The sequence below is a fragment of the Fusarium sambucinum genome, chromosome III, assembly GCF_050947815.1.
Source record: "Fusarium sambucinum isolate potato_lamoka chromosome III, whole genome shotgun sequence".
NCBI lineage: Eukaryota > Fungi > Ascomycota > Sordariomycetes > Hypocreales > Nectriaceae > Fusarium > Fusarium sambucinum.
Genome location: NC_139292.1, coordinates 5,583,716 through 5,611,686, shown reverse-complemented (window position 1 = coordinate 5,611,686; position 27,971 = coordinate 5,583,716). Strand labels below are relative to the sequence as shown.

The 27,971-nt window shown below is 36.1% G+C and overlaps 4 protein-coding genes across 4 annotated transcripts; 2 read left to right on the top strand and 2 right to left on the bottom strand.

Annotated features, from left to right (window-relative positions):
- Positions 1–1,139: 1,139 nt before the first annotated feature.
- On the bottom strand, positions 1,140–4,028 carry FSST1_012043 (COPII subunit SEC24; the record flags this gene model as incomplete). The annotated part of the gene is made up of 2 exons (XM_083235233.1): positions 1,140–3,362; positions 3,420–4,028. The coding sequence occupies 2 exons, from the start codon at positions 4,026–4,028 to the stop codon at positions 1,140–1,142; spliced, it is 2,832 nt and encodes a 943-aa protein (XP_083081739.1).
- A 14,313-nt stretch (positions 4,029–18,341) lies between these two features.
- Positions 18,342–18,740, top strand: FSST1_012042 (uncharacterized protein; the record flags this gene model as incomplete). The annotated part of the gene is made up of 3 exons (XM_083235232.1): positions 18,342–18,364; positions 18,423–18,674; positions 18,725–18,740. 3 exons carry the CDS (start codon positions 18,342–18,344, stop codon positions 18,738–18,740), a joined length of 291 nt encoding a protein of 96 aa, XP_083081738.1.
- A 639-nt stretch (positions 18,741–19,379) lies between these two features.
- On the bottom strand, positions 19,380–21,464 carry FSST1_012041 (Zn(II)2Cys6 transcription factor; the record flags this gene model as incomplete). The annotated part of the gene is made up of 4 exons (XM_083235231.1): positions 19,380–19,637; positions 19,789–20,556; positions 20,611–21,318; positions 21,405–21,464. The coding sequence occupies 4 exons, from the start codon at positions 21,462–21,464 to the stop codon at positions 19,380–19,382; spliced, it is 1,794 nt and encodes a 597-aa protein (XP_083081737.1).
- A 3,084-nt stretch (positions 21,465–24,548) lies between these two features.
- Positions 24,549–25,271, top strand: FSST1_012040 (HAD-like domain-containing protein; the record flags this gene model as incomplete). Its single annotated transcript, XM_083235230.1, has 1 exon — positions 24,549–25,271. The coding sequence occupies one exon, from the start codon at positions 24,549–24,551 to the stop codon at positions 25,269–25,271; it is 723 nt and encodes a 240-aa protein (XP_083081736.1).
- Between the last annotated feature and the right edge of the window lie 2,700 nt (positions 25,272–27,971).

Sequence of the window (27,971 nt, the reverse complement as noted above, 5' to 3'; positions counted from 1 at the left end):
ATATTCTGTATGTAGTAGTCCCCATTGAACAGGGGTCTTCAAAATAAAATTGTACCATAGAGATACCTCTGTAAACTCAATCTCACCCTACCATCACCTCGCTAGAAAACAACCTAAGATACATCAATAATATACCCTCCCTTCTGAGACGAAACACTGCAAGAGAACCTACCTTCCAATGACGGCCCCGAAACATGGGTATGTCAAGACAAGACATACATAAACCTTGGCCATACCCCGGCTCTTACAAAGAGTCCTCTGACAACTTGCTAATGCGTTTCACCAACACTGACTACTACTGGGGTTCACCACACTTGGTTGCTTCCGCCACAGCAAGTTTAACTACCTAATCGTGATCTATATGTCAATTAAACACACAGTCCTCCGCCTGACCATGATAGAACCACAGACATTCACGCCGTAAAAAAGTCATGCTATTAAATACAAACTCTTAAAACAAACCTCTCAGCGCCTACTCTGTCTTGCCATTGGCTGCCTCACCTCCCTAGGCGCGTGTTTCACACCCACCGCAGCTTGTCGTGTTTCATCATTGGATGGCAAGGTCCTTGTACCTCCCTCCTAGTCCCTGTACAATATCAGATGTGGCTTCAATTCATGTGAACCAACCCCTTGGTCATGGATTCACCCAAGAAATCGGTTTGTCGTTTGGTTTCCGGGATGATGCATTATACTAAAAATACAATTGATTCATGCATTGCAATGCATTCCTGTTTCTATCGCTTGGTTGGCTACTTTTCAAGAACACATCGGCCTTACCATAGATACATAGTACTGTTTTATGCCGTGGACGTGGAGCTTCGTATGGACTACAGTCTACTACCAATATCATGATAACTTCGTCACGCTAGTCTGCATGCTTGCTCTTGCACACAAAACATTTGATTCTATCTAATTGATACCGTTCGCATCTCTGTTGCCAAAAAAACAAGCCGGCTGCATCTCCAGGACCCCGACTCCAGTCATTGATTGAATCCCTCCTCATCACAATATTACAAGGACTGATCCGACTTATTTCTCCCGTCTACCGACACCTGACTCTTAACAAGCTGTTTTACTGGACAACCTACGACAAGTGACTGTTAGTATATTGTATCTTCTGGCAAGGCATTTCACTGTGATCAACTCACCTTTTCTCTCAACATTCCCAACCATTGAGCTGCGCTCACACCCTGATCCGCCCGGTCCTCCACAAGTAGGGTCTGCGCCCAAAGCTTCAGACTGGGTTCTCCGTCTTCTCGAACGATATAGAGGTGGGGCAATGTAATGCTGCCCACACCTAGTGACTTGTGGTCCCGGCTCTTTTGAACCACAGCCCGCACTCGTTCGTTGAAGTCTCCTTCCAGTTCCGGCACCCGGCCCTTGCCAACCTGGACCTGGCTTCTGTCCTCCACTCCAAACACGTCGTGTACCAGCTGTGGCACCGCATCTCGGCCGATCCACAAGAATTGAGTTTGCCCGTCGTCGATAAGGTATAGTCCATAGGGCACGAGCCTTTCTGAAGAGAGGTTGAGAGCGGGGGGAAGCGCGATGTGGCCAGTCTCTGGCTCGGGGACTCCAGCATTGTCTGGCATGTCATGTAGTGAGTACAGTCGGGGGTAAATGTAGCGCATAAGAAGGGGAACTGGAAGAGTCGACAAGAGACAGAGAGCTGCTGATCTGATGTCGGATGGAATCTGAGATGACTTGCGGAGACCAACATTCTTGATCAGACCTAGGAACAGGAGGGGCAAACCGCGAAGGTTTGCAGGGAACTGAAGACCACCGCCCATGCTGCCTCCAGCGAGTTCCTTCTTGAAAGTCTGCAAGAGCTCGGTGACCTTGCTCTGAAGAGCGTCTCGGGCCGCATCAAGGCCGCTTGACAGAGATCGCTCCACAGCCTTGTGGCTGAAGTATGTGGTGATGGCACACTGATCGGCCGAGGCGTACATGTCGGACAGGTTGGTTGTTGTGGGGAGGGCAAGGGTCATGACGCGGATGCGACGCTCGCCATTGCAAGTTGTATGTAGTACGGCCGCCTGGAGGCAAATGACATTCTTTGTAAGGTTCTCATCGATAGCCACCTCGACAACGTAGCACTGGTCGCGGGGGAAAGCAGGGAAAGCGCAGAGGTCAGAGCTTCGGTTAAAGAAGTTGCCATAGAACGTGTTCATTCTCAGACCGCTAGTGGCACGGACTCGAAGAACGGCCTCAAGTCCAATCTCAGATGACAGATAGTCGCTGAACTCGGATGCGAACTTGAGGGCATCTTCGGGTCGCGAAGCGTGCCATCCAGGGTAGAACCAGGTCTGCCCACCAGTGTATCGGGGAAGGTTACTCAGCGAAGCAACATCCTGGTACTGCGACGAGAAGAGGAACATGTCAATAGACACCTGACTCTTCGAACACTCCACAGCAAAACTCTTGTAGAAACTATTGGCGGTTTGAAGCAGAGCGCCCTCTTTTGATGTGCCAAGGAGCTTCTTGTCCTCGCGCATCTCAAGCTTGCCAACACCCATGTTGGGAAGGGAAGCAGTCAGAACAACGATCTTGCCTCCAAGGGTGGAGATAAGCTTGTGTGCTGCACGGAGGGCTGATCCCATGCAGGAACCGTTGCTCTGGTTGTTCTGGAACATATCGGGAAGCTTCTGCAAGAACTTCTCGACGCTTTGTCGGCTCTCGGTCAAGGGAACGAGGAGGTCGTTAGGGATGGGCAGGAAAGGCTCGTCGAGATCGCTGACGACAAGCATGTTGGTCTCGCCATTCTCATCTGTATCCTTGGGGACCGAGAAGTAGTGCAGGCTGGAATCCACAGCCAAGAAACCGAGACGAGTACGGCGATCAGCATTTGGTATCCTGTCAAGGCTGTCCAAAATAGTGCGTGCCGCGGTAGCTACAAGTCCGGTTGAAACAGCAGCGTAGCTAACATCGAAGCAAAACAGATAGATAAGAGGCTGGGGAGGGCGGACCATGTACTCCTGAGGAGCGACAAACTCAACAACAGCGTGGTTCAACTCGGGTCGCTGCCATCGGTCGACGCTCTGCTGAGCAGCGGCATCCCAGTCGAAAGCTTGAGGAACATCATTGGTGAGGTTACACATGTTACACCTCCATCGGTGTCCCTGGTCCAAGAAGGTAACATAAGGGTTGATGTATGTCCTGCAGCGTCTGCATCGGGAAATGACCTGGTCTTGGACGACAGGTACGGGGTCCTCATCGTCGTGGAGAGAGCCGTAGGGCTGGATAACGAGCGCAAGGGGAAGCTTGGACTTCTTGAGGAGAGAATTGGTGGTGGGAACAGCGTTGAGGGTCGATCGGAAATATCGCGGGGAACAGTTGGCGTCGGGAGATGGAGTAACGCTCGTCTAAAGGCGCATGTTAGCAATCGATATGGTTGGGATCCATTAATTCGGCCGGCTTACGTTGGGAGGAAGAACAATCGGAGGCGGAGGAAGATCAAGCTCCGAGACATTGAAGGGCTGGCTGAGGAGATCAGTAGGGTAGAGCTGGTTGAGGACAGCAGGGCGAGGAGGCTGAGCTCCCTGAGGCTGTTGAGGCTGTCCAGCAATGTTCATGTTGCCAACTCCTTGGGTGATGCCACCAATACCGGGCGCGGGCTGCGGGGCACCAGGTGTTGGGTATCCTTGGTCGGGAGCTTGATAACCATACTGAGGAGCCTGAGGAGCTACGGGCTGCTGTGCGCCATAACCCTGGGGATACTGGTAGCCCTGAGGGGCAGCAGCTTGAGGCTCAGCTTGATAACCTCCATAGCCTGGTTGGGCGGGAGCAGCGCCGAACTGTTGAGGAGCTCCTGCGGGTTGACCACCAGCGACAGCATTGGCGCCGGTACCGACTTCGAAGGCTTGAGCCGCATATCCTCGTTTCTTCTTCTTGTGGCCTTGGTCGTGGGGCTGTTGGGCGGCAGCAGGGTCCTCGTAAGGTTGTTGAGGCTGTTCATCTTGAGCAGCAAATTGATCATATGGCTGGGCCGGATAGCCGCCGAAGCCATCACCAGGAGGAGGCATCGACATAGTTGAACGGCGAAGGGAGCAGCGTCGCACCCAAAGTTATATAGACGGGTTCAATCAATCGGGTTGAGAAATAGTTCGGACGGTGCTGCAAATTAGCTAGCAAGCGTATACGTAATTGAGGAACTTCGAAGGTCGAAAGTCGATTCCAGATCCAAATTCCCCAGCCAAAGAGGTTTGCAGATATTGGACTGGAATGGAGAATGGAGGATGAATGGGTGGTGGTTGATTGATGAGCTCAGAGTTGATCTGTACTGCAGTCTGGCCTCTTCGCATTGGTCACCGCCACAACGACAGCAGCCAAGAAACCTACCAAAAGGAGGGGCTCTTTTTTATGGTTGCCTGAGCCACGCTATCAGATGCCAGACGTGAAAAGGACAGCAACATCAATATAGGAGCTCGGATAGAGAAATGAATCATCTGTAAAGATACCATCAACGTGTCATAACTCGAGATCTCTCTTTATGTTCCTGTTATCCCGTTCGTTTAAGCTCGGAGCTTGGAGCTGTTACGGGGGTTTCCTTACACCAGCTTAGTCATGATTTTAATAGGCTTAACACAGCGCCTTTAGGCACTATGCCCTGCTACAGTAACTTAGCCTAATTAATAACCTTTATATATATATATAACCTTTATATTTTTATAGTAATAAGACTAGGATTACTTTAAATATTTTTTAAGACTAAATTACTAGATTTTTTCTATATATTAAGGTATATATTTAAACTCTTTTTCCTAAAACTTTAATATTATAAGGCTAAAAGCTAATAATATATTACCTAAAGAATATATTATAGTAAAAACTAAAAACCTAAATACTAAGTTTAGCTATATAGCTTATAAGCTATAAAGAATTAAAAATCTTATTTTTATAATCTATTAAAATAATATAAAAAATAAATTCCTTATATTATAATATAAATAACTTAAAGTATTATAAGACTTTAAAGTAAATAGAAAATTTTTTTTTTTTTTTTTACTCTATGCTTTATAGAGCCTAAGTTTTCTTAAGGTTTTTCTTATAAATTTAAAACTAAAGGATCTATATAGATTAAGAACCTAATATATTAAACCTAAATATCTCTTAATAATTAACTTTCCTAATAAAATAACTAATATAACCTAAACTCTATAATAAGAGGGTTACTAATAAAAAAAGCTTCTATATATATAATAGCTTCTTTCTTCTATAATCTACTAAGTACCTCTAAACCTATTATTTAAATACTAAGGTAATTAGTTAATCCCTAGTCTATCTGCTATTAACTGCATTATATAGTTAACTAATCCGCAGGACTTATATAGTATTATACCTCCTAGAAGAAAAAGCCTCTATAGTGGCATTTATAACTATTCTAATAGCTATTTCCTTAGTAAAAAGGATATTATTAATACTATCTTATTTAGTAATAATAGTAAAGGCCTAAAGTGGCTAAAATATAAGGCTAGATGCCTCTAAGAGACCTAATATAATAATAATAACTATAGCTTTATTAAGTTAATTGCCTTTAGCTATAAGCTCCTCTTGCTCTTTATAATATATTTCTAGATCTATAAGCTAGGCTAGATAATAATAAGGCTTAAGTAGAAGCTTAAGCGCTTAAAGGATCTTAAGAAAAGGCTTATAAGAGGTCTTAATATTTATAATAATAAGGTTACCTTCCTTAAGAAAGTTAAGTCTAACTATAAGTATAAGGACTAGTATTAATACCTTAGGTTATAAGTAGCCTAGGCTAATAAGGTCTTTAATAATCCTATTAAATTAATTAAAAATAAGATTATAAAAAATATTACTAAAGTAATTAAAGTAATAAGGGTATTTATATTAAAGGCCTTATAAGTAATAGAAGCTATATATAGGGTTAATAGGGTTAATAAGGCTAATTAAAGGTTAATAGGGGATTATATTAAGGATAAAGAAAGTTAAAATATAGGCTAATCTAGAGGTAAAAGCTCTATAGAAATTAATATAGTTATATAATATATTACCTTAAAATTTTATTATTAAACTTATATTAAAATATTAAAATTTTAAACTATATTTTAAACTAAGGAAATAGAAAATATATATATTTAAAATAATAATATTAAACTAGAATTATAATCCCCTAGAATCTTATAATAATATATTAGCTAGAAATAAAAACTCTTAAAAATAAACTAATTATTAAAAAAAGTAAACTAAGTAAATAGTATAATAAACTAGATATTTATTACCTATTAGATATTATAGCCTATAGGATATACTAGTAGATTAATAAAACCTAAAATCTAGCTAAATATATTATATTAAATACTATAAAATTTCCTAAAGTAATTATAATATTAAATACTAAACTTATTAATAGGCTTAGCTAAGATTAATAGAAATTAGATATTAGCTATAAAATTATATTAAAGCCCCTAGAAACTAGAATATAAAACTAAATAAACCCTTTATAAATTAAATTAGCCTAGTTAAAAATCCTATATTCTTATAAATACTTAAAGTTAAGAAATTAAGTCTATTTCTAATATTATTTAAATAAGATTAAATATTAGTATTTAAGCTATTATTTTAATACTTATATAAAAATTTAAAATTTTAAAAATTTTAAAAATTTAAAAGTCTAAAATAAAACTTAAACTAATAAATAAAACTTAAACCTAGAAACTCTAGACTTTATTAGCTATAAAATATATTAACCTAATATCTATTAAACTAGCTTTAAATTAAAACCTAATATTCTAGCTAAATTAAACTAAATAGTAAAATAATATATTAAATACCTAAGAATTTAAACTTAAAATTTTAAAATTTTAAAACCTTAAAAAGTAAATACTAAGTTATAATTAAAATCTATAGAAAATAGTAATTAACTCTAGCTCCTAGATATACCTAGAATTAATTTTAAAAGTCTTAACTTTAAAAAAATTAAATTTAATACCTAGATTATAAATAAATATTAAAAACTTTAATTTTCTATACTATTAAACTTTATTAACTTATATTATAATACTAAGTAAATATAAGCCTAATAAAAATACTTTTTAAAGGCTATTAAGATATATTTTTAAAGAAATTATACTTAGATAAGTTCTTACTTTAAATTATTTACTTTAATTACTAGGAAATTATATTAGCCTAATTAATAGTAACTTTATACTTAAGAAGGTATAAATAAATAAAATATTATTACTTAGAGTTTATATTTAATATATATAGTAATATAATTATTATATTTTAATAAAGCTACTAAGGAAATTATACCTTAGTAATAAAAATAATTAAAATAAACCTTAACCTTACCTCTTTAACTCTTTATTATTATTATCCTATACTATTATTATACTTAAAAGTATAACTTATTCTTATTTCCTATCCTATTAATAATTATCTAAATATAGTAAATAAAGTCTATAGACTAGGTCTTTATAAGTAAAGATTACTTTAATTATATTATTAGCTAAACTTTATTACCTTTTAATTTTACTATAAACTCTCTTTACTTCTTTATACTAAGATTACCTAGCCTTAAATTTCTTTGCCTTAAGTTTATTATAAATAGCTATAAAAATAAGATTATTTTCTCTAGAAAACCTAGTAATTATAAGTTATATATTTTTATTACCTATATTAAAAAGAAAATCTAATAAAAAAATCCTAATCTTATAGAGAATAATAAGTAAAATAATAAATTAAAAGATAAGTTTTTTAAGTAAGCTTTTTAATAAGGCCTTGCTAATACTATATTATATTAATTTAAAGAAGAATAGCTAAATAATAAAACTTTTAAAAAGATTATAATTCTATTTAAAAAAAAAGTATTAGAATATTTTAATATAATATAATAATTTACTAATTACTAAAGTATATTAACTTAAATAAATACCTTATAAGATACTCTAAGACTTTATTTAATAGATATAAAGCTTATATTATTAAATTCTATTAATTTATTAATCTATTCTATTTATAAATACAATTTATTAAATAATAAATAAGCACTAAGATAAATACCTATAAAAGTATATTTAAAATTATCTCTTTATTATAGAACTCTAGGATAATAATAATACTATACTAGAATTTACCTTTAACTAATTCTATTAAATAATCTAGGATTATTATAATAATTCTAATAAAGTTTTAAAATAATCTAGTATTAAGGAATACTTACCTTTACTATAAAGTTTTAAATTTACTAAATATAAGAGAATAAAGTAACTGCTTTTAAAGCTTATTAAGATTTAACTAAAGTTTATTAAAATAATAGTAAAAGAATAAAATAATACTTAAAACCTATTTTTTAATAAGCTAAATAAAAACTACTAGGCTAAGAATTTAGCTTAAAATAATTAAAATATATAATAAAATAATTCCTATAATTTAATTTATAGTAAAATATAAAATAATAACTTTAAGGATTAAGATAATCTATAAAATAAATAATTCTAATAATATTTTAATTATATTAAATAAGGTTATAAAAGTTCTAATTGCCTTATAGCTAAAAATAAAAAATATTAAGTAATAAACTCTAATTACTTCTAAGAATATTAAAAATAACTTATAAGTAAATAAATATAAATACTTTAAGTAAAGCCTTTAATTACTATTAAAACTATTTTAAGTTTTAAATTACTTAGACCTTTAGCTAGTTTTATAGTAATATTAAATCTTTAATATAAATATAGAATAATATTACTAGCTTTTATAAATAAATATACCTTTATAAGGCCTTTTTAATTTAATATTAACTTTAATTAACTATAGTATTTTAATATAATACTTCTTAAACCCTAGTATTTAAAATAAAGTATTACTTAGCCTTAGCCTAATATTAATAAACCTTAGTATTTACTAAAGGTTAAAGCTATAATCTATAAGATAGTAAAGTCTTACCTATAGAATTTACTTACTATAAAAATTAGGAAAAGTACTTATAATAATAAGGATAATATAATTAATAATAAGAGATTAAGAAGGCTAATAGAGGTAATTATTAGCTATTTTAACTAGGTTTATATAACTCTATATTAAAATAATTCCTTACTTTCTTTAAGTCCTTAGATAATTAAACTATAGGAAAAAAATAAGATTATAATATTAATCCTAGAGAATATAGATATTAAAATACCTAGGGAAATAATAAATACTAAGTTTACTAAACTCTAGCCTAAATTAAAACCTTATATTAATAAATAAATAGCCTAAGCCTAGTAAAGTAATTCTAGGAAGTAAAGTTTAAAATCTATTAAAAAGCTATAATACCTATTAAATAAGATTTAAGTAATAGAATAATATAATATTCTAATATTTAAAATTAAGTATTACTTAAAAAATACTTTAATTACCTTAAGTATATTAAAACTACTTTAAATTATACTATCTATTTAATAATAGCTATTATAGCTTATATAATACTACTAAAAGCTAAAAGGCTTTTAATATAAAGAAAAGTTAATAAACTTCCTAGTACTATTTAAAAAGATTATAAAAATAAAAATAAATAAAAAACTAATTAAAATACTAATATTAATAGAGGTATAATATTATAATTTAATATAAAAAGCAGATTCTAAATACTTAGCTATTTATCTAGATAATAGCCTACCTAAGGAAGCAATAGCTATTATACTAGGCTATATTATTAAATATCTAGAAGGATATTATACTAAGGTAATACTCTTAGATAGCAGATTAAAAATAAACTTAATAAATAAGAGTTTCTTATTAAATAATAGATTATATTTACTTAACTTTATAAAAAAAGAATCTATTAAATTAGCTAATAATAAGATTATTTATATTAATTAGTTTATACTCTTAGAATTAATTATTAAAAATATTCTAATTATAATTATAATATACTTAATTAATAGCAATAGTAATTAAAATTTACTAATAGGCTATTTATAGTTATAAAGAGTTTAAGCTATTAAATACTATATAGAGAAGAAGATTATTATAAAAAGTATTAATAGTTAATACTTAATACTAGATATTATACCTTGCCTAAAATAATATAGGCCTATATAATAAAATAAGGAAAGCTATTTAGCCTATTAATATAATTAATCTTATAAAGTAATAGAAAATAAAGTTATTTATATAGAAAATAATATTAAAATATTATAGGAAATTAAAGGGATTTTAATTAAACTCTATAAAATAATCTAAAGAACTATAAAATAGATTAATAGCCTAAGAAACTAATAGCTATTATTAATAATTCTAAATTAATAGACTAGTAAACTAAGAAATAAAGTAAAGAAGATATTATTATTACTAAAGATTAGGAGGAAGAAGCTACTGTATATACAGAAGCTTCTTTTATTGTCTTGTTAGGAAAGTTAATTATTAAGAGACATTTAGGTTTAATATATTGGGTTCTTGATCTATATGGATCCTTTAGTTTTAAATTTATAAGAAAAACCTTAAGAAGACTCAGGCTCTATAGAGCATAGAGTAAAAAAAAAAAAAAAAATAAAAAAAAAAAAATTTATTACTAAAGATATAATAAATTAAAATAATAAAATATTTACTATTAAAATTACTAAGGATTCCTATTATATTCTAGACCTTAAATATAAATATTTTATAAAAGTTTTAAATAAATATTAATATTAAAATATTAAAGTAAAGCTAAAATTACCTTAAGTTAATACTATTTAATTACCCTGCTATTAGGTATATATTAAAAATAAACCTTTATTTTATAATATTACTATTATAAGGGACTTATTATATAAAGACCTTATATTTATTAGCGCTATTTACTTTCTTTTAGATTCTTACTAAGTATTATTTTTATTACTATTATATTCTTTATAGCCTATAAAAACTCTCCCTCTAATTATAGAGAAAATAGCTAAGATTCTACTTACTATATAAGATTTAAAATTATTCCTATAAAAAACTAAAATATATAATAAACTAAAACCTAATACTTATTACTATTAATACTAATCTTTATATATAAAAATTAATCAAGATGGTATTAATAGTGTCCTTTTCGCTGAGGAAATAGCCATTGGAATAGTTATAGATGCCACTGTGGAGGCTTCTTCTTCTAGGAACAGGAGGCATGGTGCCATATAAGTCCTGCGGATTGGTTAGCTATATAATGCGGCTAGTAGCAGATAGACCAGGGATTAACTGACTGCGTTTAGAGGTGCTCGGTGGGTTACAGGAGGAAGAAGCTACTGTATATACAGAAGCTTCTTTTATTGCCCTCTTATTATAGAGTTTAGGTTGCATTATCTTATCAAGAAAGTTAGTTATTAAGAGATATTTAGGTTTAATATATTAGGTTCTTGATTTATATAGATCCTTTAGTTTTAAATTTATAAGAAAAACCTTAAGAAGACTTAGGCTCTATAGAGTATAGAATAAAAAATAAAAAATAATTACTTAAAAGTCTTCTTATAAATAAATACTTTATAAAGCTTCTAGGGAATCTTTATTATAAAATAAAATAAATTAAAAACTAGGTTTTATATTTTAAATAGCCTCTTTTATTATAATAATATATTAATAAGATTAATAAGTTTATTAAATACCTATATTTACTTTAAAGACCTTATATTTAATTACTTTTACTTTAAAAATAATATAAAACTTCTCTCTATATTAAAATACCTTAATAAACTCTCTATTATATTCTTTATTTATATTAATAATTATAATATTACCTTTAAAACCTTTAATAAGTACTTTAAGTTTCTCTAGAAATATTATTTCCTAAGAATTATATAGATATTAATTAGCCTATTAAAAAAGAAAATAGTATTATTAAAGTCTAATATTAAAACTCTTAGATTTTCTATTAATACTAATAGTATATAACTATTATTAAAATACTAGGAGAAGTTTAAATACCTATAAAAATATTTTTAAATAAATCTACCTTATACTTAGGAAAATATTTAATAACTTTTATACCTTATACTATTTATCTATAAATTTATTCTAGGTTATATTAATTTAATATATATTATTAAATTAGTATTCTTTAAATAAATTTTAAAGATAATAAAAATAAGTAAGACTTTATTATAAATAACTAAGGTTTTATAAAATAACTTAACTTAAATTACTAAGGTATAAATAATACTTAAGATAATCTATAATAATATTTAGTAAAATATAACCTTAAATGCAGATTCTTTAAAATAATTTTACTTAATTACTAATACCTCTAAGATAAGTATAGGCATTATACTCTATTAACTTAATAAGATATTACTAGGAAATAAGATCTTTATAATAAACTTTAATAATATAAAAATAATTATATAAATTAGTAGTAAACTTAATAATACTAAATAATACTATATAATACTAGAGAAAGAGATATTTACTATTATTAAAATATTTAAAGAAATAAAGTAAATAATCTTATATTTTACTTATTTAATAAAAGTCTATATTAATTATAAAGGTATTATTAACTTAATAGTAAATATTAGCTATTTTTATAGTAAGATTAGCTATTAAATTAAAATCCTTAATAAATTTAACTTAGAGTTTATTTATTATTTTTATTAAAATAAATTACTATACCTAGCTAATAGAATTTTATTTTTTACTCTATACTCTATAGAGCCTAAGTCTTCTTAAGGTTTTTTTTATAAATTTAAAACTAAAGGATCTATATAGATTAAGAACTTAATATATTAAACCTAAATATCTCTTAATAATTAACTTTCCTAATAAGATAATTAATATAACTTAAACTCTATAATAAGAGGGTAATAAAAGAAGCTTTTATATATATAGTAGCTTTTTCCTCTTATAACCTACTAAGTACCTCTAAACTTATTTAAATACTAAGGCAATTAGTTAATCCCTAGTCTATCTGCTATTAGCTGCATTATATAGTTAACTAATCCGCAGGACTTATATAGTATTATACCTTTTATTCCTAGAAGAAGAAGCCTCTATAGTAATATTTATAACTATTTTAATAGCTATTTCTTTAGTAAAAAGGATACTATTAATATTATTTTACTTAATAATAACGGCAAAGGCCTAAAGTAGCTAAAATATAAGGCTAAGTGCTTTTAAGAGACCTAGTATAATAATAATAACTATAGCCTTATTAGGTTAATTGCCTTTAGCTATAAGCTCTTTTTACTCTTTATAATATATTTCTAGACCTATAAGCTAGGCCAGATAATAATAAGGCTTAAGCAAGAGCTTAAGTGCCTAAAGGATCTTAAGAAGAGGCTTATAAGAGGTCTTAATATCTATAATAATAAAGTTACCTTCCTTAAGAAAGTTAAGTCTAACTATAGGCATAGGGATTAGTATTAGTGCCTTAGGTTATAGGTAGCCTAGGCTAATAAGGTCTTTAATAATCCTATTAAGTTAATTAAAGATAAGATTATAAAGGATACTGCTAAAGTAGTTAAAGTAATAAGGGTATCTATATTAAAGGCCTTATAAATAATAGAAGCTATATATAGGGTTAATAGGGTTAATAAGGCTAATTAAAGGTTAATAGGGGATTATATTAAGGATAAAGAAAGTTAAAATATAGGCTAACCTAGAGGTAAAAGTTAACTCTATAGGAATTAATATAGTTATATAATATATTACCTTAAAATTCTATTGCTAAACTTATACTAAGATATTAAAATTTTAAACTATATTTTAAACTAAGGCTAGTTAATAGAATATTATAACTACTTAATATATTATATAATAAGGCTAAATTAATTAAATTAAAACTAGGCTTTAAGTAAATATTAAAATAATTACTATTTATAAAACTTATAATCTAATCTATAGAACTTTATATAAATATAATTCTATTAAAAGGTAAACTGCTAGCCTCTTTATTAATTTTATTATTATACTTATTTATAAGCTATTAGCAGAATAAATTATAATACTTTAAGATTATTTCTATATTACTTAGTAATTTAAGTATTATAAAAAAAGGCTAATAAAGACTTATAAAATAATATATCCTAAGATATAGGATTATTAATTAGATTCTATATTATATTAAAAATAATAAAACCTTAATAATTTATATAATTAAAACTAAAGTATTACTTATTTTTTAATAAGTATATAATACTTATAAATACTTTATAATAAGCCTAATAATTAAGAAGCTTTAAGGATAATACTAATAGCTATTATAATTTAATAAAATTAAAAATTATTATTACTTTTATATAATATATTAATAAATAGTATTATAAGTTCCTAGAATATTACTATTAAATATTTTATACCTTAGGCTATAAGAATTAGTAAATATAAATTACTTAAGTCTTATTAATCTATTATTATCTAAAGAATACTAATATATTTTTCTTACTATAGACTATATAATAAAGTTTATTAATAAAGCCTATTATCTTATTGCTAATAGAACTAAAGTTTTTAAAACTTAAGAATTAAACTAAGGTATAATATTTAGCTAGCTATAAGTAATTTATTATAATAATAGCAGTTATTTTACTAATATAACTTTCTAGGCTATTATATTATAATATAAAATATAACTTAAGTTTAATTTAGTATTATATCTATAGAATATAAAATTATTAAAATATATTATATAATTAGTAAAAATATAGTTATAAAAATAAGCTATAAAATAAGAAAGGATTTTATTAAATTAATAGCACTAGGCTTTATTATTAATCTTAGTAAATATAAACTATAGATATATTAAAAGCCTAAGAATATTTCTAGCTATAGTAATATTTAGCTTTAAGCTATTCTTAAAATACCTAGGTATTTTAGATATACTTCTAGATAATAAATATATAAAAAAGATTAATTTAATATCTAGAAAGCTAAATCTAATATATATTAATATTAAAGAAAAACTAAGGATAGAAATTTAAAAGTATTAAAGTTTATAAGTAAATATTATATTATTAATATAATATTAATATCTTAAAGCTAATATAATAATCTAAGAAAAGTAAAATAAGCTAGGCAAATTATATATAAAATTTTATAAGACCTAGGGAAACCTCTTTATAATTATTTAATAAAGTTTAAATATTACTTACTTAATATAAAATTTAATAAGACCTCTAAAGGTCTATAAAATCTATATTAATAATTTAAAATTATATATCTTAAGGCTAGATTATTTATATCTATTATTACTTAAGGATTTTATAAGATATAATAATAATCTTAATAACTAATAAATAATAGAGGACTTATTATAGGATTACCTTAAAGATATTAATTAACTTAAAGTATTAAATTAATTACTAAACTAAGAGTTAATATATTTAACTTTATAATATTTATATAATAATAATAAAGTATACTAGGATTATTTAAGAAATTAAAATATATAATAATAATAATTAAAATAAAGTTCTATAACTTAATACTATAAAATTAGAGTATATAAATAGACTATAAAATATAAGGTATTATTACTAAAAAAGGCAATTAAAATATAGAAATATAAAATATTAAAATAATTAATTAAGAACTATTATATTATAATTATAAATAATAATAGCTAAGAGAATCTTAATAAAGAATTAAAGTAATTTATTTTATATTATAGTTAATACTATAAAGAGATAAAGGCAATATATTATAGGGGTTTCCTTATATTAGCTTAATTATAATTTTAATAGGCTTAATATAGTGCCTTTAGGCACTATACCTTGCCGCAGTAACTTAGCCTAATTAATAACCTTCGTATATGCATATAACCTTTGCATTTTCAGAGCTTATATATGTGGCGTCAGAGCTTCAAGCTTTAGCACTAGCCACATATGACGGATCTACACTCTACAGTAATCACGACTACTCTTCTCTGTCGTGACTTTTCCGTTTGCTGTTTACTGTACTTAATTTGTGTGTTTTAATGGCTTATAATTCGTATGAATATCAAGACTAACTCTGTTCGATACCTCATAGTTCGCTCAAGGCTGGACACTTATCCTCAGGTGTCAGCCAATAGTACGCACGTAGATAGCCGGCCAACTACTTGAATCACAAGCATTAATCCGAATATATCTAGTTGGACGAGAACTGGCGTGTTGTGAGCTGGTATTCGAACTGAGTGAATGCCGTGCTATGTCTTAGTATGGTATACCCTGCCGGTTGCTCTAGCTGCTGTGCAACTTTATCTTAACTCAACTTATACCGAGTAGAAATCCGAGTAGAAATCCGACTGTGGAGTGTCGAAATGTGAAATTTAGAACAGCAAACATAAATGGTTTGGTTCCTTCTGCTGTCCTTTTCTCTGACATTCCATGCTGTTGCTATCAAGCTTCGCGCATGAGGCACACTCCAAGACTCATCCCAAGCATGGTCACGGGTACACACAGAACACAAAATTATGCATTAGAGCAAGTCAAGTGAGACTATATATGCATGTCCTGACTAGCACTATAATATGCGAGAGTCAACAGAGTCTTTCCAGTGACTCGCCCAGTAAAATTTATTCACACTCACTTACGGCCAAGATAGATATTCATAAGCCCCAGGCTTAAGTGCAGTTGTATAAAAGAAAATAGTTCTGAGGTAACGCTACTGGGATCACTGCTCTCTTAAGTCAGCATAGATTCATGATGCATCGTAATATGTATAAAGGCATTGGAATGTGCTTCACTTTTAACGTTTTCATGTCGTTTCCCTCACATCGGTACTGACATATTGGTCTTTAAGTTGAGGTTTATCACATTTGAACTATAGCAGAAGTCACTCCTATGTGAAACTGGATAATACCTAGTGCCTAATGCACCCAATCTAGTATATACATGTCACTGAGAAGTGCCGAAGAATCAGCCCCAAGTATTATCCGCAGTTGTGGGATTTCACTGCTTGTACTCAAGCTAGGTAATGTTAGATCGCAATATGACCATGGTGCTCGTCTTCCAAGTTGACCTAGTAACTGTTTGAATGAAGCATCACAGAACCACATAATGACTGTGTGTTACCTAGATAGTTTAAGGCAGTGTCATGATACATATAGTCAGAAGATGAGGTGCCAGCGACCCTGCAAGATTGCCATGCTATCACCATTCAAAAGCCAAGTTTTACCGTACACTGCAATTGAACCTTAAAGGCGTTATACTAGCACGAATTACTTGTGTTGAGTGCGTGTCTACACATACTTATGAGACGCTTTTTATTACGCCGTTGTCGCTTATAGGCTTGATCGACGCCCTTGTCTTTATGGAGTATCAAATCCTCGTGTATCTCACAAAGCAATTCAATGCGCAAACAGTCACATCGATCTCGCATCGCCTACATACGTCGCTAAAAGGCTCTGTAGAAATCCCCATAATTTCTTATTCCGTCTAGACTTGAGCCAAACCCCCCTGAATAACCTGCAAGCCTCACCTCACTAAAAGCAATCTCGAGTGCTCGCCACTGAAAGCTTGAATCCTCCCTCAAGACAAAGCAAACACTGTCATTTGAACACGAGTAAGCCTGGCAGATGAGCTAAGCAAAAGCCATGGTTTTAAACATGCTCCTTCATTTTTTGTTTTGTCGAGGTACACGGATACAAAAAGTGAGTTTCAACTCATCTCATCTTGCTCAGCTCAGGTCTATCCTCTCCAGCACTGCCACCCACTCACTGTACAAGGATGGCATGGACGGCAACGGGCCGGGATAGTTTCTTGGCATTTTCAGGTACTGAATCTCTAAGCCAGGTAATATCTCAAGGATATTTTCGGTAATTAAAGGCTACTATAAATATAAAAATAGATTAGTAGTTCGTGATCAGCAACAAGAAGAATGTGTTTTACATGATGAACTGTCCATCAAACAGCACCAAAGACTGGCTGTCGTCAATATCGAAGAGGTACAAAATCACGATCAACTCGATTGCTCGATCAATGGATGTTCCCCATTAACGCACTAAAAAGCCATATTTACAGGAGGGGCGAACCACTTAAAAGATGGACCCTTTTTATCGATCCAATTGGCGATCGCTGCAACGTTTTTCGCAAGTTGGAGCTAAAATCAGGTCCCTGAAGTACCACATGCCAGGCTTGGGTCACCCATGCTGGGCTGCGGCTGGCCTGGTCTGGCCTGGCTCATCCATTCATTCCTCTCTCCCCATAAGTCAATCCAGCTTCTTCTGTTCTGCGACCCCTCAAAACTCTGTTTGCGCAGCAGTGTAACCCCTTTCGGCTGCCTCTCTTTCGTTACCTTTGCACATCGCCTACTCCTCTTCTCTTCGCCATTACTTTATCAACTTTGTAGACTGCGTTGATCGCATCCAACTTCGACTCTTCTGCACTATTCGTACTCGAACTCCTTTACTCGGTACTATCGTCGATTCCGCATCACATCGCACGTGCAGGCAATAATACATCATGGCGCAAACCTCAACAATCAGGTACAACTGATAATCCCCTAGGCTTCCTCAAGCTCGTCTAACTCAGTGCACCGAACAGTCAGGTCCTTCCTCTCATCATCGTATTTGCCCTCCTCGGCGTGGGCGGTTGGGTTGGCTACCAAGTCTACATCAGCGTCGGCAAGATGTCCGACGTCGCCTCGGAGCGCATGGGCAAGAAGAACGTTGTATTCACAAAAGACGGAGTAAAGGTTGGCGTCAAGCAGGTCAAGACTGAGAATTATGTCGACGCGACACAGAGCTGGTTCGTTAAAGCGTGGAACCTAGGCACAGCCCAAGATGGTAGTCAAGCGTAAGTACAACGTTGCCAAAGGAGTTCTTCACATCTAACAATTTGTGCAGTAAGAAGCAAAAGTAAAAGCCGGTCGCCGTTCCATCGCGAAATTTGTACAATGGGGTTAAAATCATTATTAGGGTAAACAGAAGCACCAACGAATTGCTAGGACGTCATGGGAACTGGTTTTTATTCTTGACATGGTCTTCAGAGCGCCATTCATGTCATGTCAAATATTCAATTGTAACTTTTATTTCCTTTTCATGCAAAGACTTCATTCAGGATCAATTCTTCAGGGAAGTACTGATCACAAATAGCATACGCGGACATGCGTGTCAAAAATACAGTATCTGAATGTCTTGCAAATGGAGACAGGGGGTACTTGATCTTTCAGGATCATATGCACTCATGAGATAATATTCACAAGTTAGCAGGCTTTGAAGATCATACACTGATCTACGTTTTCGTTTCGTACAGTAGATCTTGTCAGATGGCGCAATTCAGCTCAGATCAAACAGATTTGTGATGATTTTAAACCCCAGGTATCCAGCACCTGACACATCTAATTCCTAGGTAGTTATATATAGCTTTGCCGTCTAAAGCCAACTATCCTTATCCAAGAGGGGTTTCCAAAGAGCATCCCTCGTCTATCATGGCATGTAGCAGAACACAATATTCCCAATACCAGCAAATCAACCATTCCGGCATCTGAAACCCAGAGTTCTAAAGCTGCAGCAGACCTTGCGCCACCTTCTCTTCGTTATTCAAGGACCCGCGCGCTTTGCTCAACAACTCGTGCTTCTGGTGATGAACCCGCTCCTTTTGCATGGCGTCGTGTTGTTGAATTGGATTCAAAGTATATCCTGCCATTGCGGGCGCCGTCTTGGACGACAACAGCTTTTCAAAATTGTATGCGCCAGGGTATGGGTTGGCCATTAAGCCGTCTCGGCGGATAAGCATTGACGGAACGCGGATGTTAAGCTGTGGAGCAGCGTCAGTTAATCCTGAGGATGATACAGTAAAAAGCAATAAATGTGGAGATCAGAGCACAGAGCAAAGCAGGGCTTAGGACCAAGTCAAACAGAAAACGAACGTATTGAGAAGCAGAGAATGGTTTGCCAAATGCACTTACTTGACGGAGAACGTGGGCATATCTGACGCCGAGATGGGAACCGATGAATTCAAGTCGGCCTTTGACCCATGCTCTTTGCGCATCAGTCGTGTAGTCCTGACCCTGGACACAGGTCAGGGGCCAAGTCAGGAAATAACCTGGTAGACCCTTGAGGGCATCTTCCTCTCCACAACCGAATGCGGATAAATTGGCTCTCTCAAGGAGCTCCCTGCGGTTGCTAAACCATCCCAGCTGGTATGGGACTGAGGAAATAATATCTGTGATGTTATCGACGCACGTCCTTGCTGCTGTTGCGTACTCGGGAGTTGTTCGGTAGTCAACGGGAGCGCAGACCCAAGCAGCACAGCGAACAATGAGAGAGGCCAGGATAATACGTGAGCAACGCATCAAGTTCCAGACGCTAACGACCCAGAGGTCTTGATACGCGTCGATTCGACCTGGGAACACCTCAGCCAAGCCGTAGTTGCCGTTAGGCACATTGTCCTCCCAAGCCACAGACTTGTAGTGGAAGTACTCGGGCAAGGAATTCGCCCAAGCCGCGTGCTGCTGGTCAAGTGTTTGACAACGACGAATGATATCGAGCAGCATTTCGATATTCTCAGGACTCCGGCTCAAAGTTGCCATCAAGCGATTAGACTCAGCCCTGAGTTCTGCTGTGCGAATGTTGAGTCGCTGGCACTCAGCTCCGAAGTGGTTGTTGACGCTATCTGTAATCCACCATTCCACTCCCATAGCCGGGGCTGTGCCTGTGGTCAATGTGTGAATGATCTGTTCATTTGTTAGCTGGACTACTCAGCAGAGAAATTGAGAGAGCGGCGATACCATTTGCGTTCGTGTGGCCACAAAAAGAGCGAGACCAGTTTTCGTTTTTATCTGCCTCTTGTCTCTAGACTTGACCAGGTTGATCGCTCCTTCAATGTGAGAGCCCCAAGCAAGCATTCCCAGTTGCTTTGCACTGATATTCTCGAATAGTCCAAGGAGAAGCACGGCAGCCAAGGTAGAGTCTTCTTTGCACAGGGCTGGGTCTTTGAGAGCGACGAATGTGGCGGAAAGTGCTCGGGTATAGTGTCCCAGAGCTTTGGTTTCAAAGTCGCATCCAGGACCAACGCGGTTTCCGAGAGAAGCCAAGGCACAGGCTTCGAAAGCCAGCTTGAAATGGGGAGCCGGTCTTGTCTGATCGGCCTTAAGAAGAGGGACAACGAATTCCATCCATCCGCGCGTGTGATCATGAGCAGGAAGGAGAACGAAATTTGACAAAAAATGGCAAGTAGCCTGTTGCTCAACGGGAAGCTGGAGTGTTGACAAGATAGACTGGTCGGGTGCTGGCTTGTGGACGACGACGGCCCTGGTAGCTGTTTGCGAGCTTAGTTTGCCTGGCTTTTGGGCTGATGCTTTCTTGTTGGCTTTGCGTGCTCTTCTTTCAGTAGCCTGTGTCTCATTGCGAAAGACGAGATCAAACTCGTCCTTGTATCCGGGACATTGTCTCCTGGATTTGGCGCATTGGTTGCAGGTTGGCTTCGTCTCATCGCACTACGATCGTGAGCAGTTGCACTAGAGGGCCTCTATGATATGATATGTGTGCAGTGAGGCCGAGCAAGACAAGATTACCAACATACCTTGATTCTTCGGGCTCTGCACATTTGGCAGCCCCGTGAAGGCTTACCACAGTAGACCATGACGAAGCGTAGTTAGGGGTGGTGGAGATCAAGTTCAACAATAAGATTCCGCTTGAAATGTAAAAATCACCAGCAAAATAGATGGCAGAGCTGGAATTGAGACAGAGGGTGATCGTTCAAGGGCTGAGTGTCCAACGGCTGGGTGGGAGGACAGAGTAGACGAGAGTCACAGGATAGGGTGTACGAAGACGCGAGCTACTTATCGTATCGGATCCCAGATCAAGAGTGTGATTTCGAAAGTCAGAAGCGAAAGGTGTTGTTGAAGCTACTCTTTCACGGCGATCATAAGCCAGTACGACCGATTGAGTTGAGATAGACAATACTAGATCTGAAAGTTTCGGCGTGCGAGATGAAGCATTGATTTAATGGAATCAATGACTCGCTAGTGGCGAAGACTTGGAAGTGTCAGTGGTTCTGGTATCCAGATTTTGGTTCCTCTTCAGATGTGATATACCAGGGTGAGACACGGGGATAACAATAGAATAGGACGAGATGGTGGAGAGGGGAGAAAGAAGCAATGGGAAAGGGCAGGGAAGAAGAGGCAAAGTGTGTCCGAGCGGGCAACAAGCGAGACGTTGTATCCGAGACGCGCGAGCGAGCGAACGAACGAGGAGATGAATTGTTTGCTTATTATTAGCCTTACACAACACAGGACCGCAGAGCACAGCGGGGGGTCTAAGCTAAGGAGCGGTACAGTAACTGTATCTGGAGAGGAAAGAGAACGAGAAAGAGACGACAGAAGGTTGGTGGTGGAACCTCGAAGAGGAGATGGAGGGGAGGACAAGGGGGTCAACGTGATGACAGGCGATGAGACAATGCGGGTTTGCGAGAGTACATACGGGCGATGTGATAGATGATAGACCAAGAGACTAGACTGGTGTACTGTAGATGATGGTCAGGCGAAATAATTGCTTTTTCCAACGACACCGTTGGACGAGATAAAGCAGGTGAAGAAAAGAGGATCCCAAGATACAAAATGGATCAAGAACCAGGTACGGTAAATAGGTACCGAACAACCCGCTAGAACTGTCAGTTAGGTGACTTACCTACGGTACGGAGTACTTATCAAGTTAGCGGTTCTCGCGTCAGCTGAAGCCAAGTCAGGGTTAGTACCTGGGAAGGTAGTATGTATGAATAAGGATAATACTTGACTGACTGGGTTCAGAGAGTTGAGTGAGTCGTGGAGTTTTGGTTTACGGGAAGCGGGAAATCATCCCCTGATACGCACTTGCTAACAGTTGAAGTTTAAGAGCTAATAGCCAATTAGAGGGTAGCGGGTCGGACAGCCTGCAGTCACTAGACTGAACCGAGCTAGATCAAACTCCGCTCTAATACTAGGCCGAACGATTTTGAAGGAAGGAACTGCACGGGAGAAGCCTGCCCCGAGGAGCTTGACCTTGGCCTGACAGGCTAACAACGTCAAGAGAGGCTGGAACAGATGGCTGAGCGGGGCTTACAGGGGCTTTACAGATAAAATGGTCACCCAGTAGTGTACCTGGAACCTCGGCATCTCGAAGCTCACATTATCAGATTGACTCGCGGTCTGTCACAACTTGATTGTCAAGTGTGTGTATGTGCACGACAATTGCTTCTTCATTCTTATAATCTGGCGGGTACTTATTGTATAAACTTGTCGTTCTTGAAGCCGAGGTTCATGATGAAAATCAATGTATTTGTAACAGCCGAGGAGACAAGATATGCAGTAACAGCATTGATCGCTTGGCGAACAGTGCAACCTGCGACAATTATTGATGAGGCCGTTGTGATAGCCTGCATAATGGGATTGCATACAGTATAAGCCAGCAGTATTGCGTAGGAGGCTGATAGACTAACTAGAGTTATTCAACAGTTAGACAGGTTCTACGATGCATAAAGAGCTACAGCAGGTGAGGCTGCGGCAATCCCTGGGTTGAAAGTCAAACATTTGCTCGCTCCAGGTCTGCTGTTGATCATGATGTGCAGGGACTGAACTGTGCACCGCAACCATCAGGGCTACAGGGGTCTTTTACGAAGAGAATATGTCAATCATTGTCTATTTTTTGTTCAAGCAGGCTATAACCAAGTCAGATATTGTGATATATTGGTTGATCTTATTTTCAGGGACGTCGACAACATCATGATTATGATAGATTGCATTGCCTTGCCTGGCGTTGACAGAATGGCAGATCGATCACTTTATTACGTAGTCTATGCACAAAGCAAAGAAACAAAAGTAAATCCAGGGAACTCTATACATCTGTAAGTGGAATGTATGTAGGTAGGGCTGGGTTTGTCTTTCTCTCATTGGACTAGACTGACAACTGGACTGTGCTGTAGTTAACAATTGCGGTATGATCCTCAGGTGTTGAGTCTTTGAGAGCTGTTCAACAAATGGTCCGTGATAAAGAGTGTCCGTCAAGTGCCACAAATCGCATCATTGGGATGATTACCGCATCCGGTAATTGCGGCTAATTCTGATCCTGACCATGTGGATGCCATGTCTCGGTCAACGCCTCTTTGCTGTTGATGGTTTCACCCATAGTTGAAGGTCCACGTTAATCCATCCATCCATCCATCCATTTATTTATTTATCCGTACATGTACCTATGGTCTGAGTCTGTACCCTGTCGTTTGCATTTGCTAGGCTCTTCTCTCTCTCATTGGTACCTTGAAATCCAAAAGACTATTCTGTACAGCGACGTTGGTTGGCACCTCAGCCCTAAAGTCAATTATTCTTCTACAAGTAAACAAGGCGTGTCTAGCGTGATGTGTAGACGCCAAAAGTCTGAGTGGAATCTGCCGATGTATTTGAAAACCAACGTCGTACAGTGTATAATCATATCCAAGTCGAGTATCAAAAAGTCCAAAGATCCAAGTGCAGAGATGTACCTCTCTATAAAATTCATGGAGGGGTAGGTGAGCCCTCCTCCCAGTTGGGTACTGAGAAAGTCACTCACAGGGCGCATTGCATACATCTTGATAGTCAATTACAGGGCGTGCGCTCTGTATAAAAAGCTGCTAAGGACACAGAAATAATCACTGCGTAACGTCTACTCTTACATAAAATAGAAATAGAAACCTATCATCACTATACCCTTGACAAACATGACCAGCCTCTCAGACTTTAGCCTCCTCTCATTCGATGTCTACGGCACCCTGATCGACTGGGAAACAGGCGTTCTTGATGCCCTCAAACCCTTGATAGGAGCCCGCAAAGACGAATTCTGTAGGGATCAGCTCTTGAAAGTTTATGCTGAGGCCGAAGCCGCTCAGCAAAATGCCACTCCCGATATGAAATACTCGGAACTTCTAGCAACCATCCACCCCAAGGTTGCAGAAAAACTCTTCCTTCCTGAACCAACTGCAGAACAAAACGAGGCATTTGGCAACTCCGTTGGCTCGTGGCCCGCGTTTCCCGACACTGTCGATGCTCTTCGCCGCCTCAGCAAGCATTACAAGCTTGTTGTTCTGTCAAACGTTGACCATGGGTCCTTCTCCAGGAGTAACTCGGGACCTATGCAAGGCATCCCGTTCGATCTGGTCATCACAGCTCAAGACGTCGGCAGCTACAAGCCCAACTTGCAGAACTTCCAATACCTTCTGCGTGAAGTCAAGGACAGGTTTGGGATTCCAAAGGAGAAAGTGTTGCAGACTGCTCAGAGTCAGTTCCATGATCATCAACCAGCCAAGATTCTGGAAATCAAGTCGTGCTGGATTGAGAGGCCCGGCGCTTTGATGGGGAACCGTGATTACCCTATTTATGATTGGAAGTTTGCCACACTTGGGGATATGGCCGATGCGTTGGAAAAGGAACTTGCAAGTATATGAGTCTTTAGATATGAATAGTTTTAATTGCAGGATTATCCACAATTTTTAATTGGTTCGCATAACGATACACATATCCTGTGATGTCCTGTTCCTCCACAACAGTATACTCGTCGATCTTCGATGATGTACAATGGTTCCAAGTTCCTCCTATTCCTTGTGAATAAACAACTTCTTTGCGAGTGGTTTCTCTTACTTCGGTGGCCGAGATCCTTCTTGAGTTACGATTTCTTACAAGGCTACCCAATTTGGAAACTGCTTGTAACCATCTTCATCTAGACTTCTGGCGCCCCCTTTCCTTCCATGACTTGTTCTTTCGAACGCAGCCTTTAATCTCTCCGCTACATGACTCTTGAACCCGGTAGAGGAAAATCTAGTTGACATCTCTTGCAGTATTTTCACCCCTTTCTCACATGCATCTTTGAGCCTATCATTCTTATCATAGGCACAGCTTACCAGGACCACAACGGCAGTATAGCAAGAACTAAGCTCCATGTATGATGATTTCGAAAGGCTTTTCTTATCGTGAAGCATCTGGCATAGATTGACAATGGTAATAGCACTCTCAACACAGCCATCCACCAAATGCGCTTGCAACTTCAACCATGCTACACCCAAAGTGTAACTGACTCCCAGATTCAAATTATCGGCGGAGAAGTATCGACCTATCAAGATATGTAATAAGTGATGATTCAAGGCGAGGTGTATGTTGTGTCGAAACAGAGGTTTGCCAGGGGTGAGATCTCGGCAAAGGGTTCTCTTGGCAAGACTTTGCCAGTGGCTGCTAATATATCCTCTGAGATGAACGGTATCTCGAAAAGCCTTCTCATGTACCGTTCTGTCATTGTTTATCAAGCCCGCACTTTGGATGGTTAACTCATAAGTTTCAAAAGGGGTGTTGGTGAACTCACACTCCCTCCCGGGCATTCTCCATGAAGATACTGAGTTTCAACATAGCCATGGTATCTTGAAAAGTATTGATTCGCTCTTTGGGCTGTAGTTCTTCCATGTCTACAGGAGAGTCAGCATTAATATCTGCTCGGGGAATGGAAACAGGTCGTCCGTGTAAAGCGCTAGTTCTTCTTGGAAACGTCAGCTTGTTTCTCGTGATTCCGACAGTCTACATGTACCGTTTAAGAGCGTACGCGGTCCACCAAACCCTTTATCTTACTTCAAACTCCTTTGAGAATACAGCAGATGTCGTATTCATATGCAAGTTTAGTTGTGTTGCTAACTTGATAGCAATTCCAAAATAAGTGTAAGATAGTCCAACTGGGTTGACGGGTAGCATATGTAAGCCAAATAGGGGAAAGGCTTGTACGCTCTCTGTTGATTCTACGACCAGTATATCAGGAATTAGTTTCTTGGCTCTTTGATAAAATATTGAATCAATAGAATCATCCATGCTCTGGCAGATATCACGTGCGTCTCTCATCAGCTCCCTACACGAGTCCCGTGTTGTAGATCGATAATGACTCGAAAGCTGCACTCCAAGAGCAAATATCATCAATGCAACTGAGATCCAGGAGGCATCTTCAGGTGATATTTGAGACGAGCATGAGTAAAACTGGTCAAGTCGTTGTCGGAGCGACTCTTCATCGATATAGAAGTAGTTTGTCTGGCCGATTTCAAGGAATACCCTCAGCAAGACAAGAGCTGATGAAGCTGCGGGAAACAATGAAACGGCTTCGAGGATTGAGGTTTGTTGTGAGGATAATTGAGGATCGCTTCCTCTTCCGTTGACTGTAGTGTCTGTACCTGACACCTGAGTGGTACTGTTAAATTGGCTTCTGGACAAAAAAGTACACACTTACCTTAAATCTGAATTGATTCATTTCGTAATTCGCTTCTATTTTATTAGATTCCACCATGTCGGATAGATAATTCCCTCTTGGCTGGCAAGTCACTTACTAGTCAATGCTTTATCTGCCCTCCTATTTTATCCTCCTCCCCACCTTTGTCCGTCTCAGGGGGAACTATCAAATTCAAAGAAATGCCACTGGTGATACTCTCAAGGGCCAGTCTGTCATATCGCTCAAGCCCCGTATAGTACTTCACAATGTACTCCAGGGCTTGGATACGCTCCGCTTCGAAGTCCATAGAGATGTAATCTGGGAATATGGTGGCTGATGATACGGTGCCTGATCTGGTTTTGTGCTTTCTAGAAACTGAGGCTCTTCCCATTTTGTCGCCGAACCGAGGGGGCCGCCTAAGCCTTCTGCATCTATTACAAGGGGTGACGCTCGTGCACTTCTCCTTGAGATGGCGGCAGTATTTGCACCTAGAGGGGACGAGCTGTAAGCTGCCTGTACCGGCACACCGAACTGCCCAGGAGTCACGTACGTTCGGTCATCATGATACGCCGCCTACTAAGTACAGGCAGCCACGGCCCGGTGCCGGTTCATGCTCCGGCACCAGCGGTGGGCCTCAAGCATATATATACCGATGTTAAGATACAAAACTGCTTCTAATTGTAACTTTTGCCACCTCCAGACCTCCCAATAAGGAAGTCTGGGATGCTGGTGAAAAAGACTGCCACCGCCGGTAATGAAGCCCAAGTCGCGCGCAAGAACCTTACCAATAGTTACCCTTTTAGCTGTCTCGGATGCTTTCCCCGGTATCACTCGATATCGGCATCATTACCTGGGTGGTGGCCTCATATAGTTTCGAACTGCAGGCTATTCAATCCGAGGAAAAGGCGTG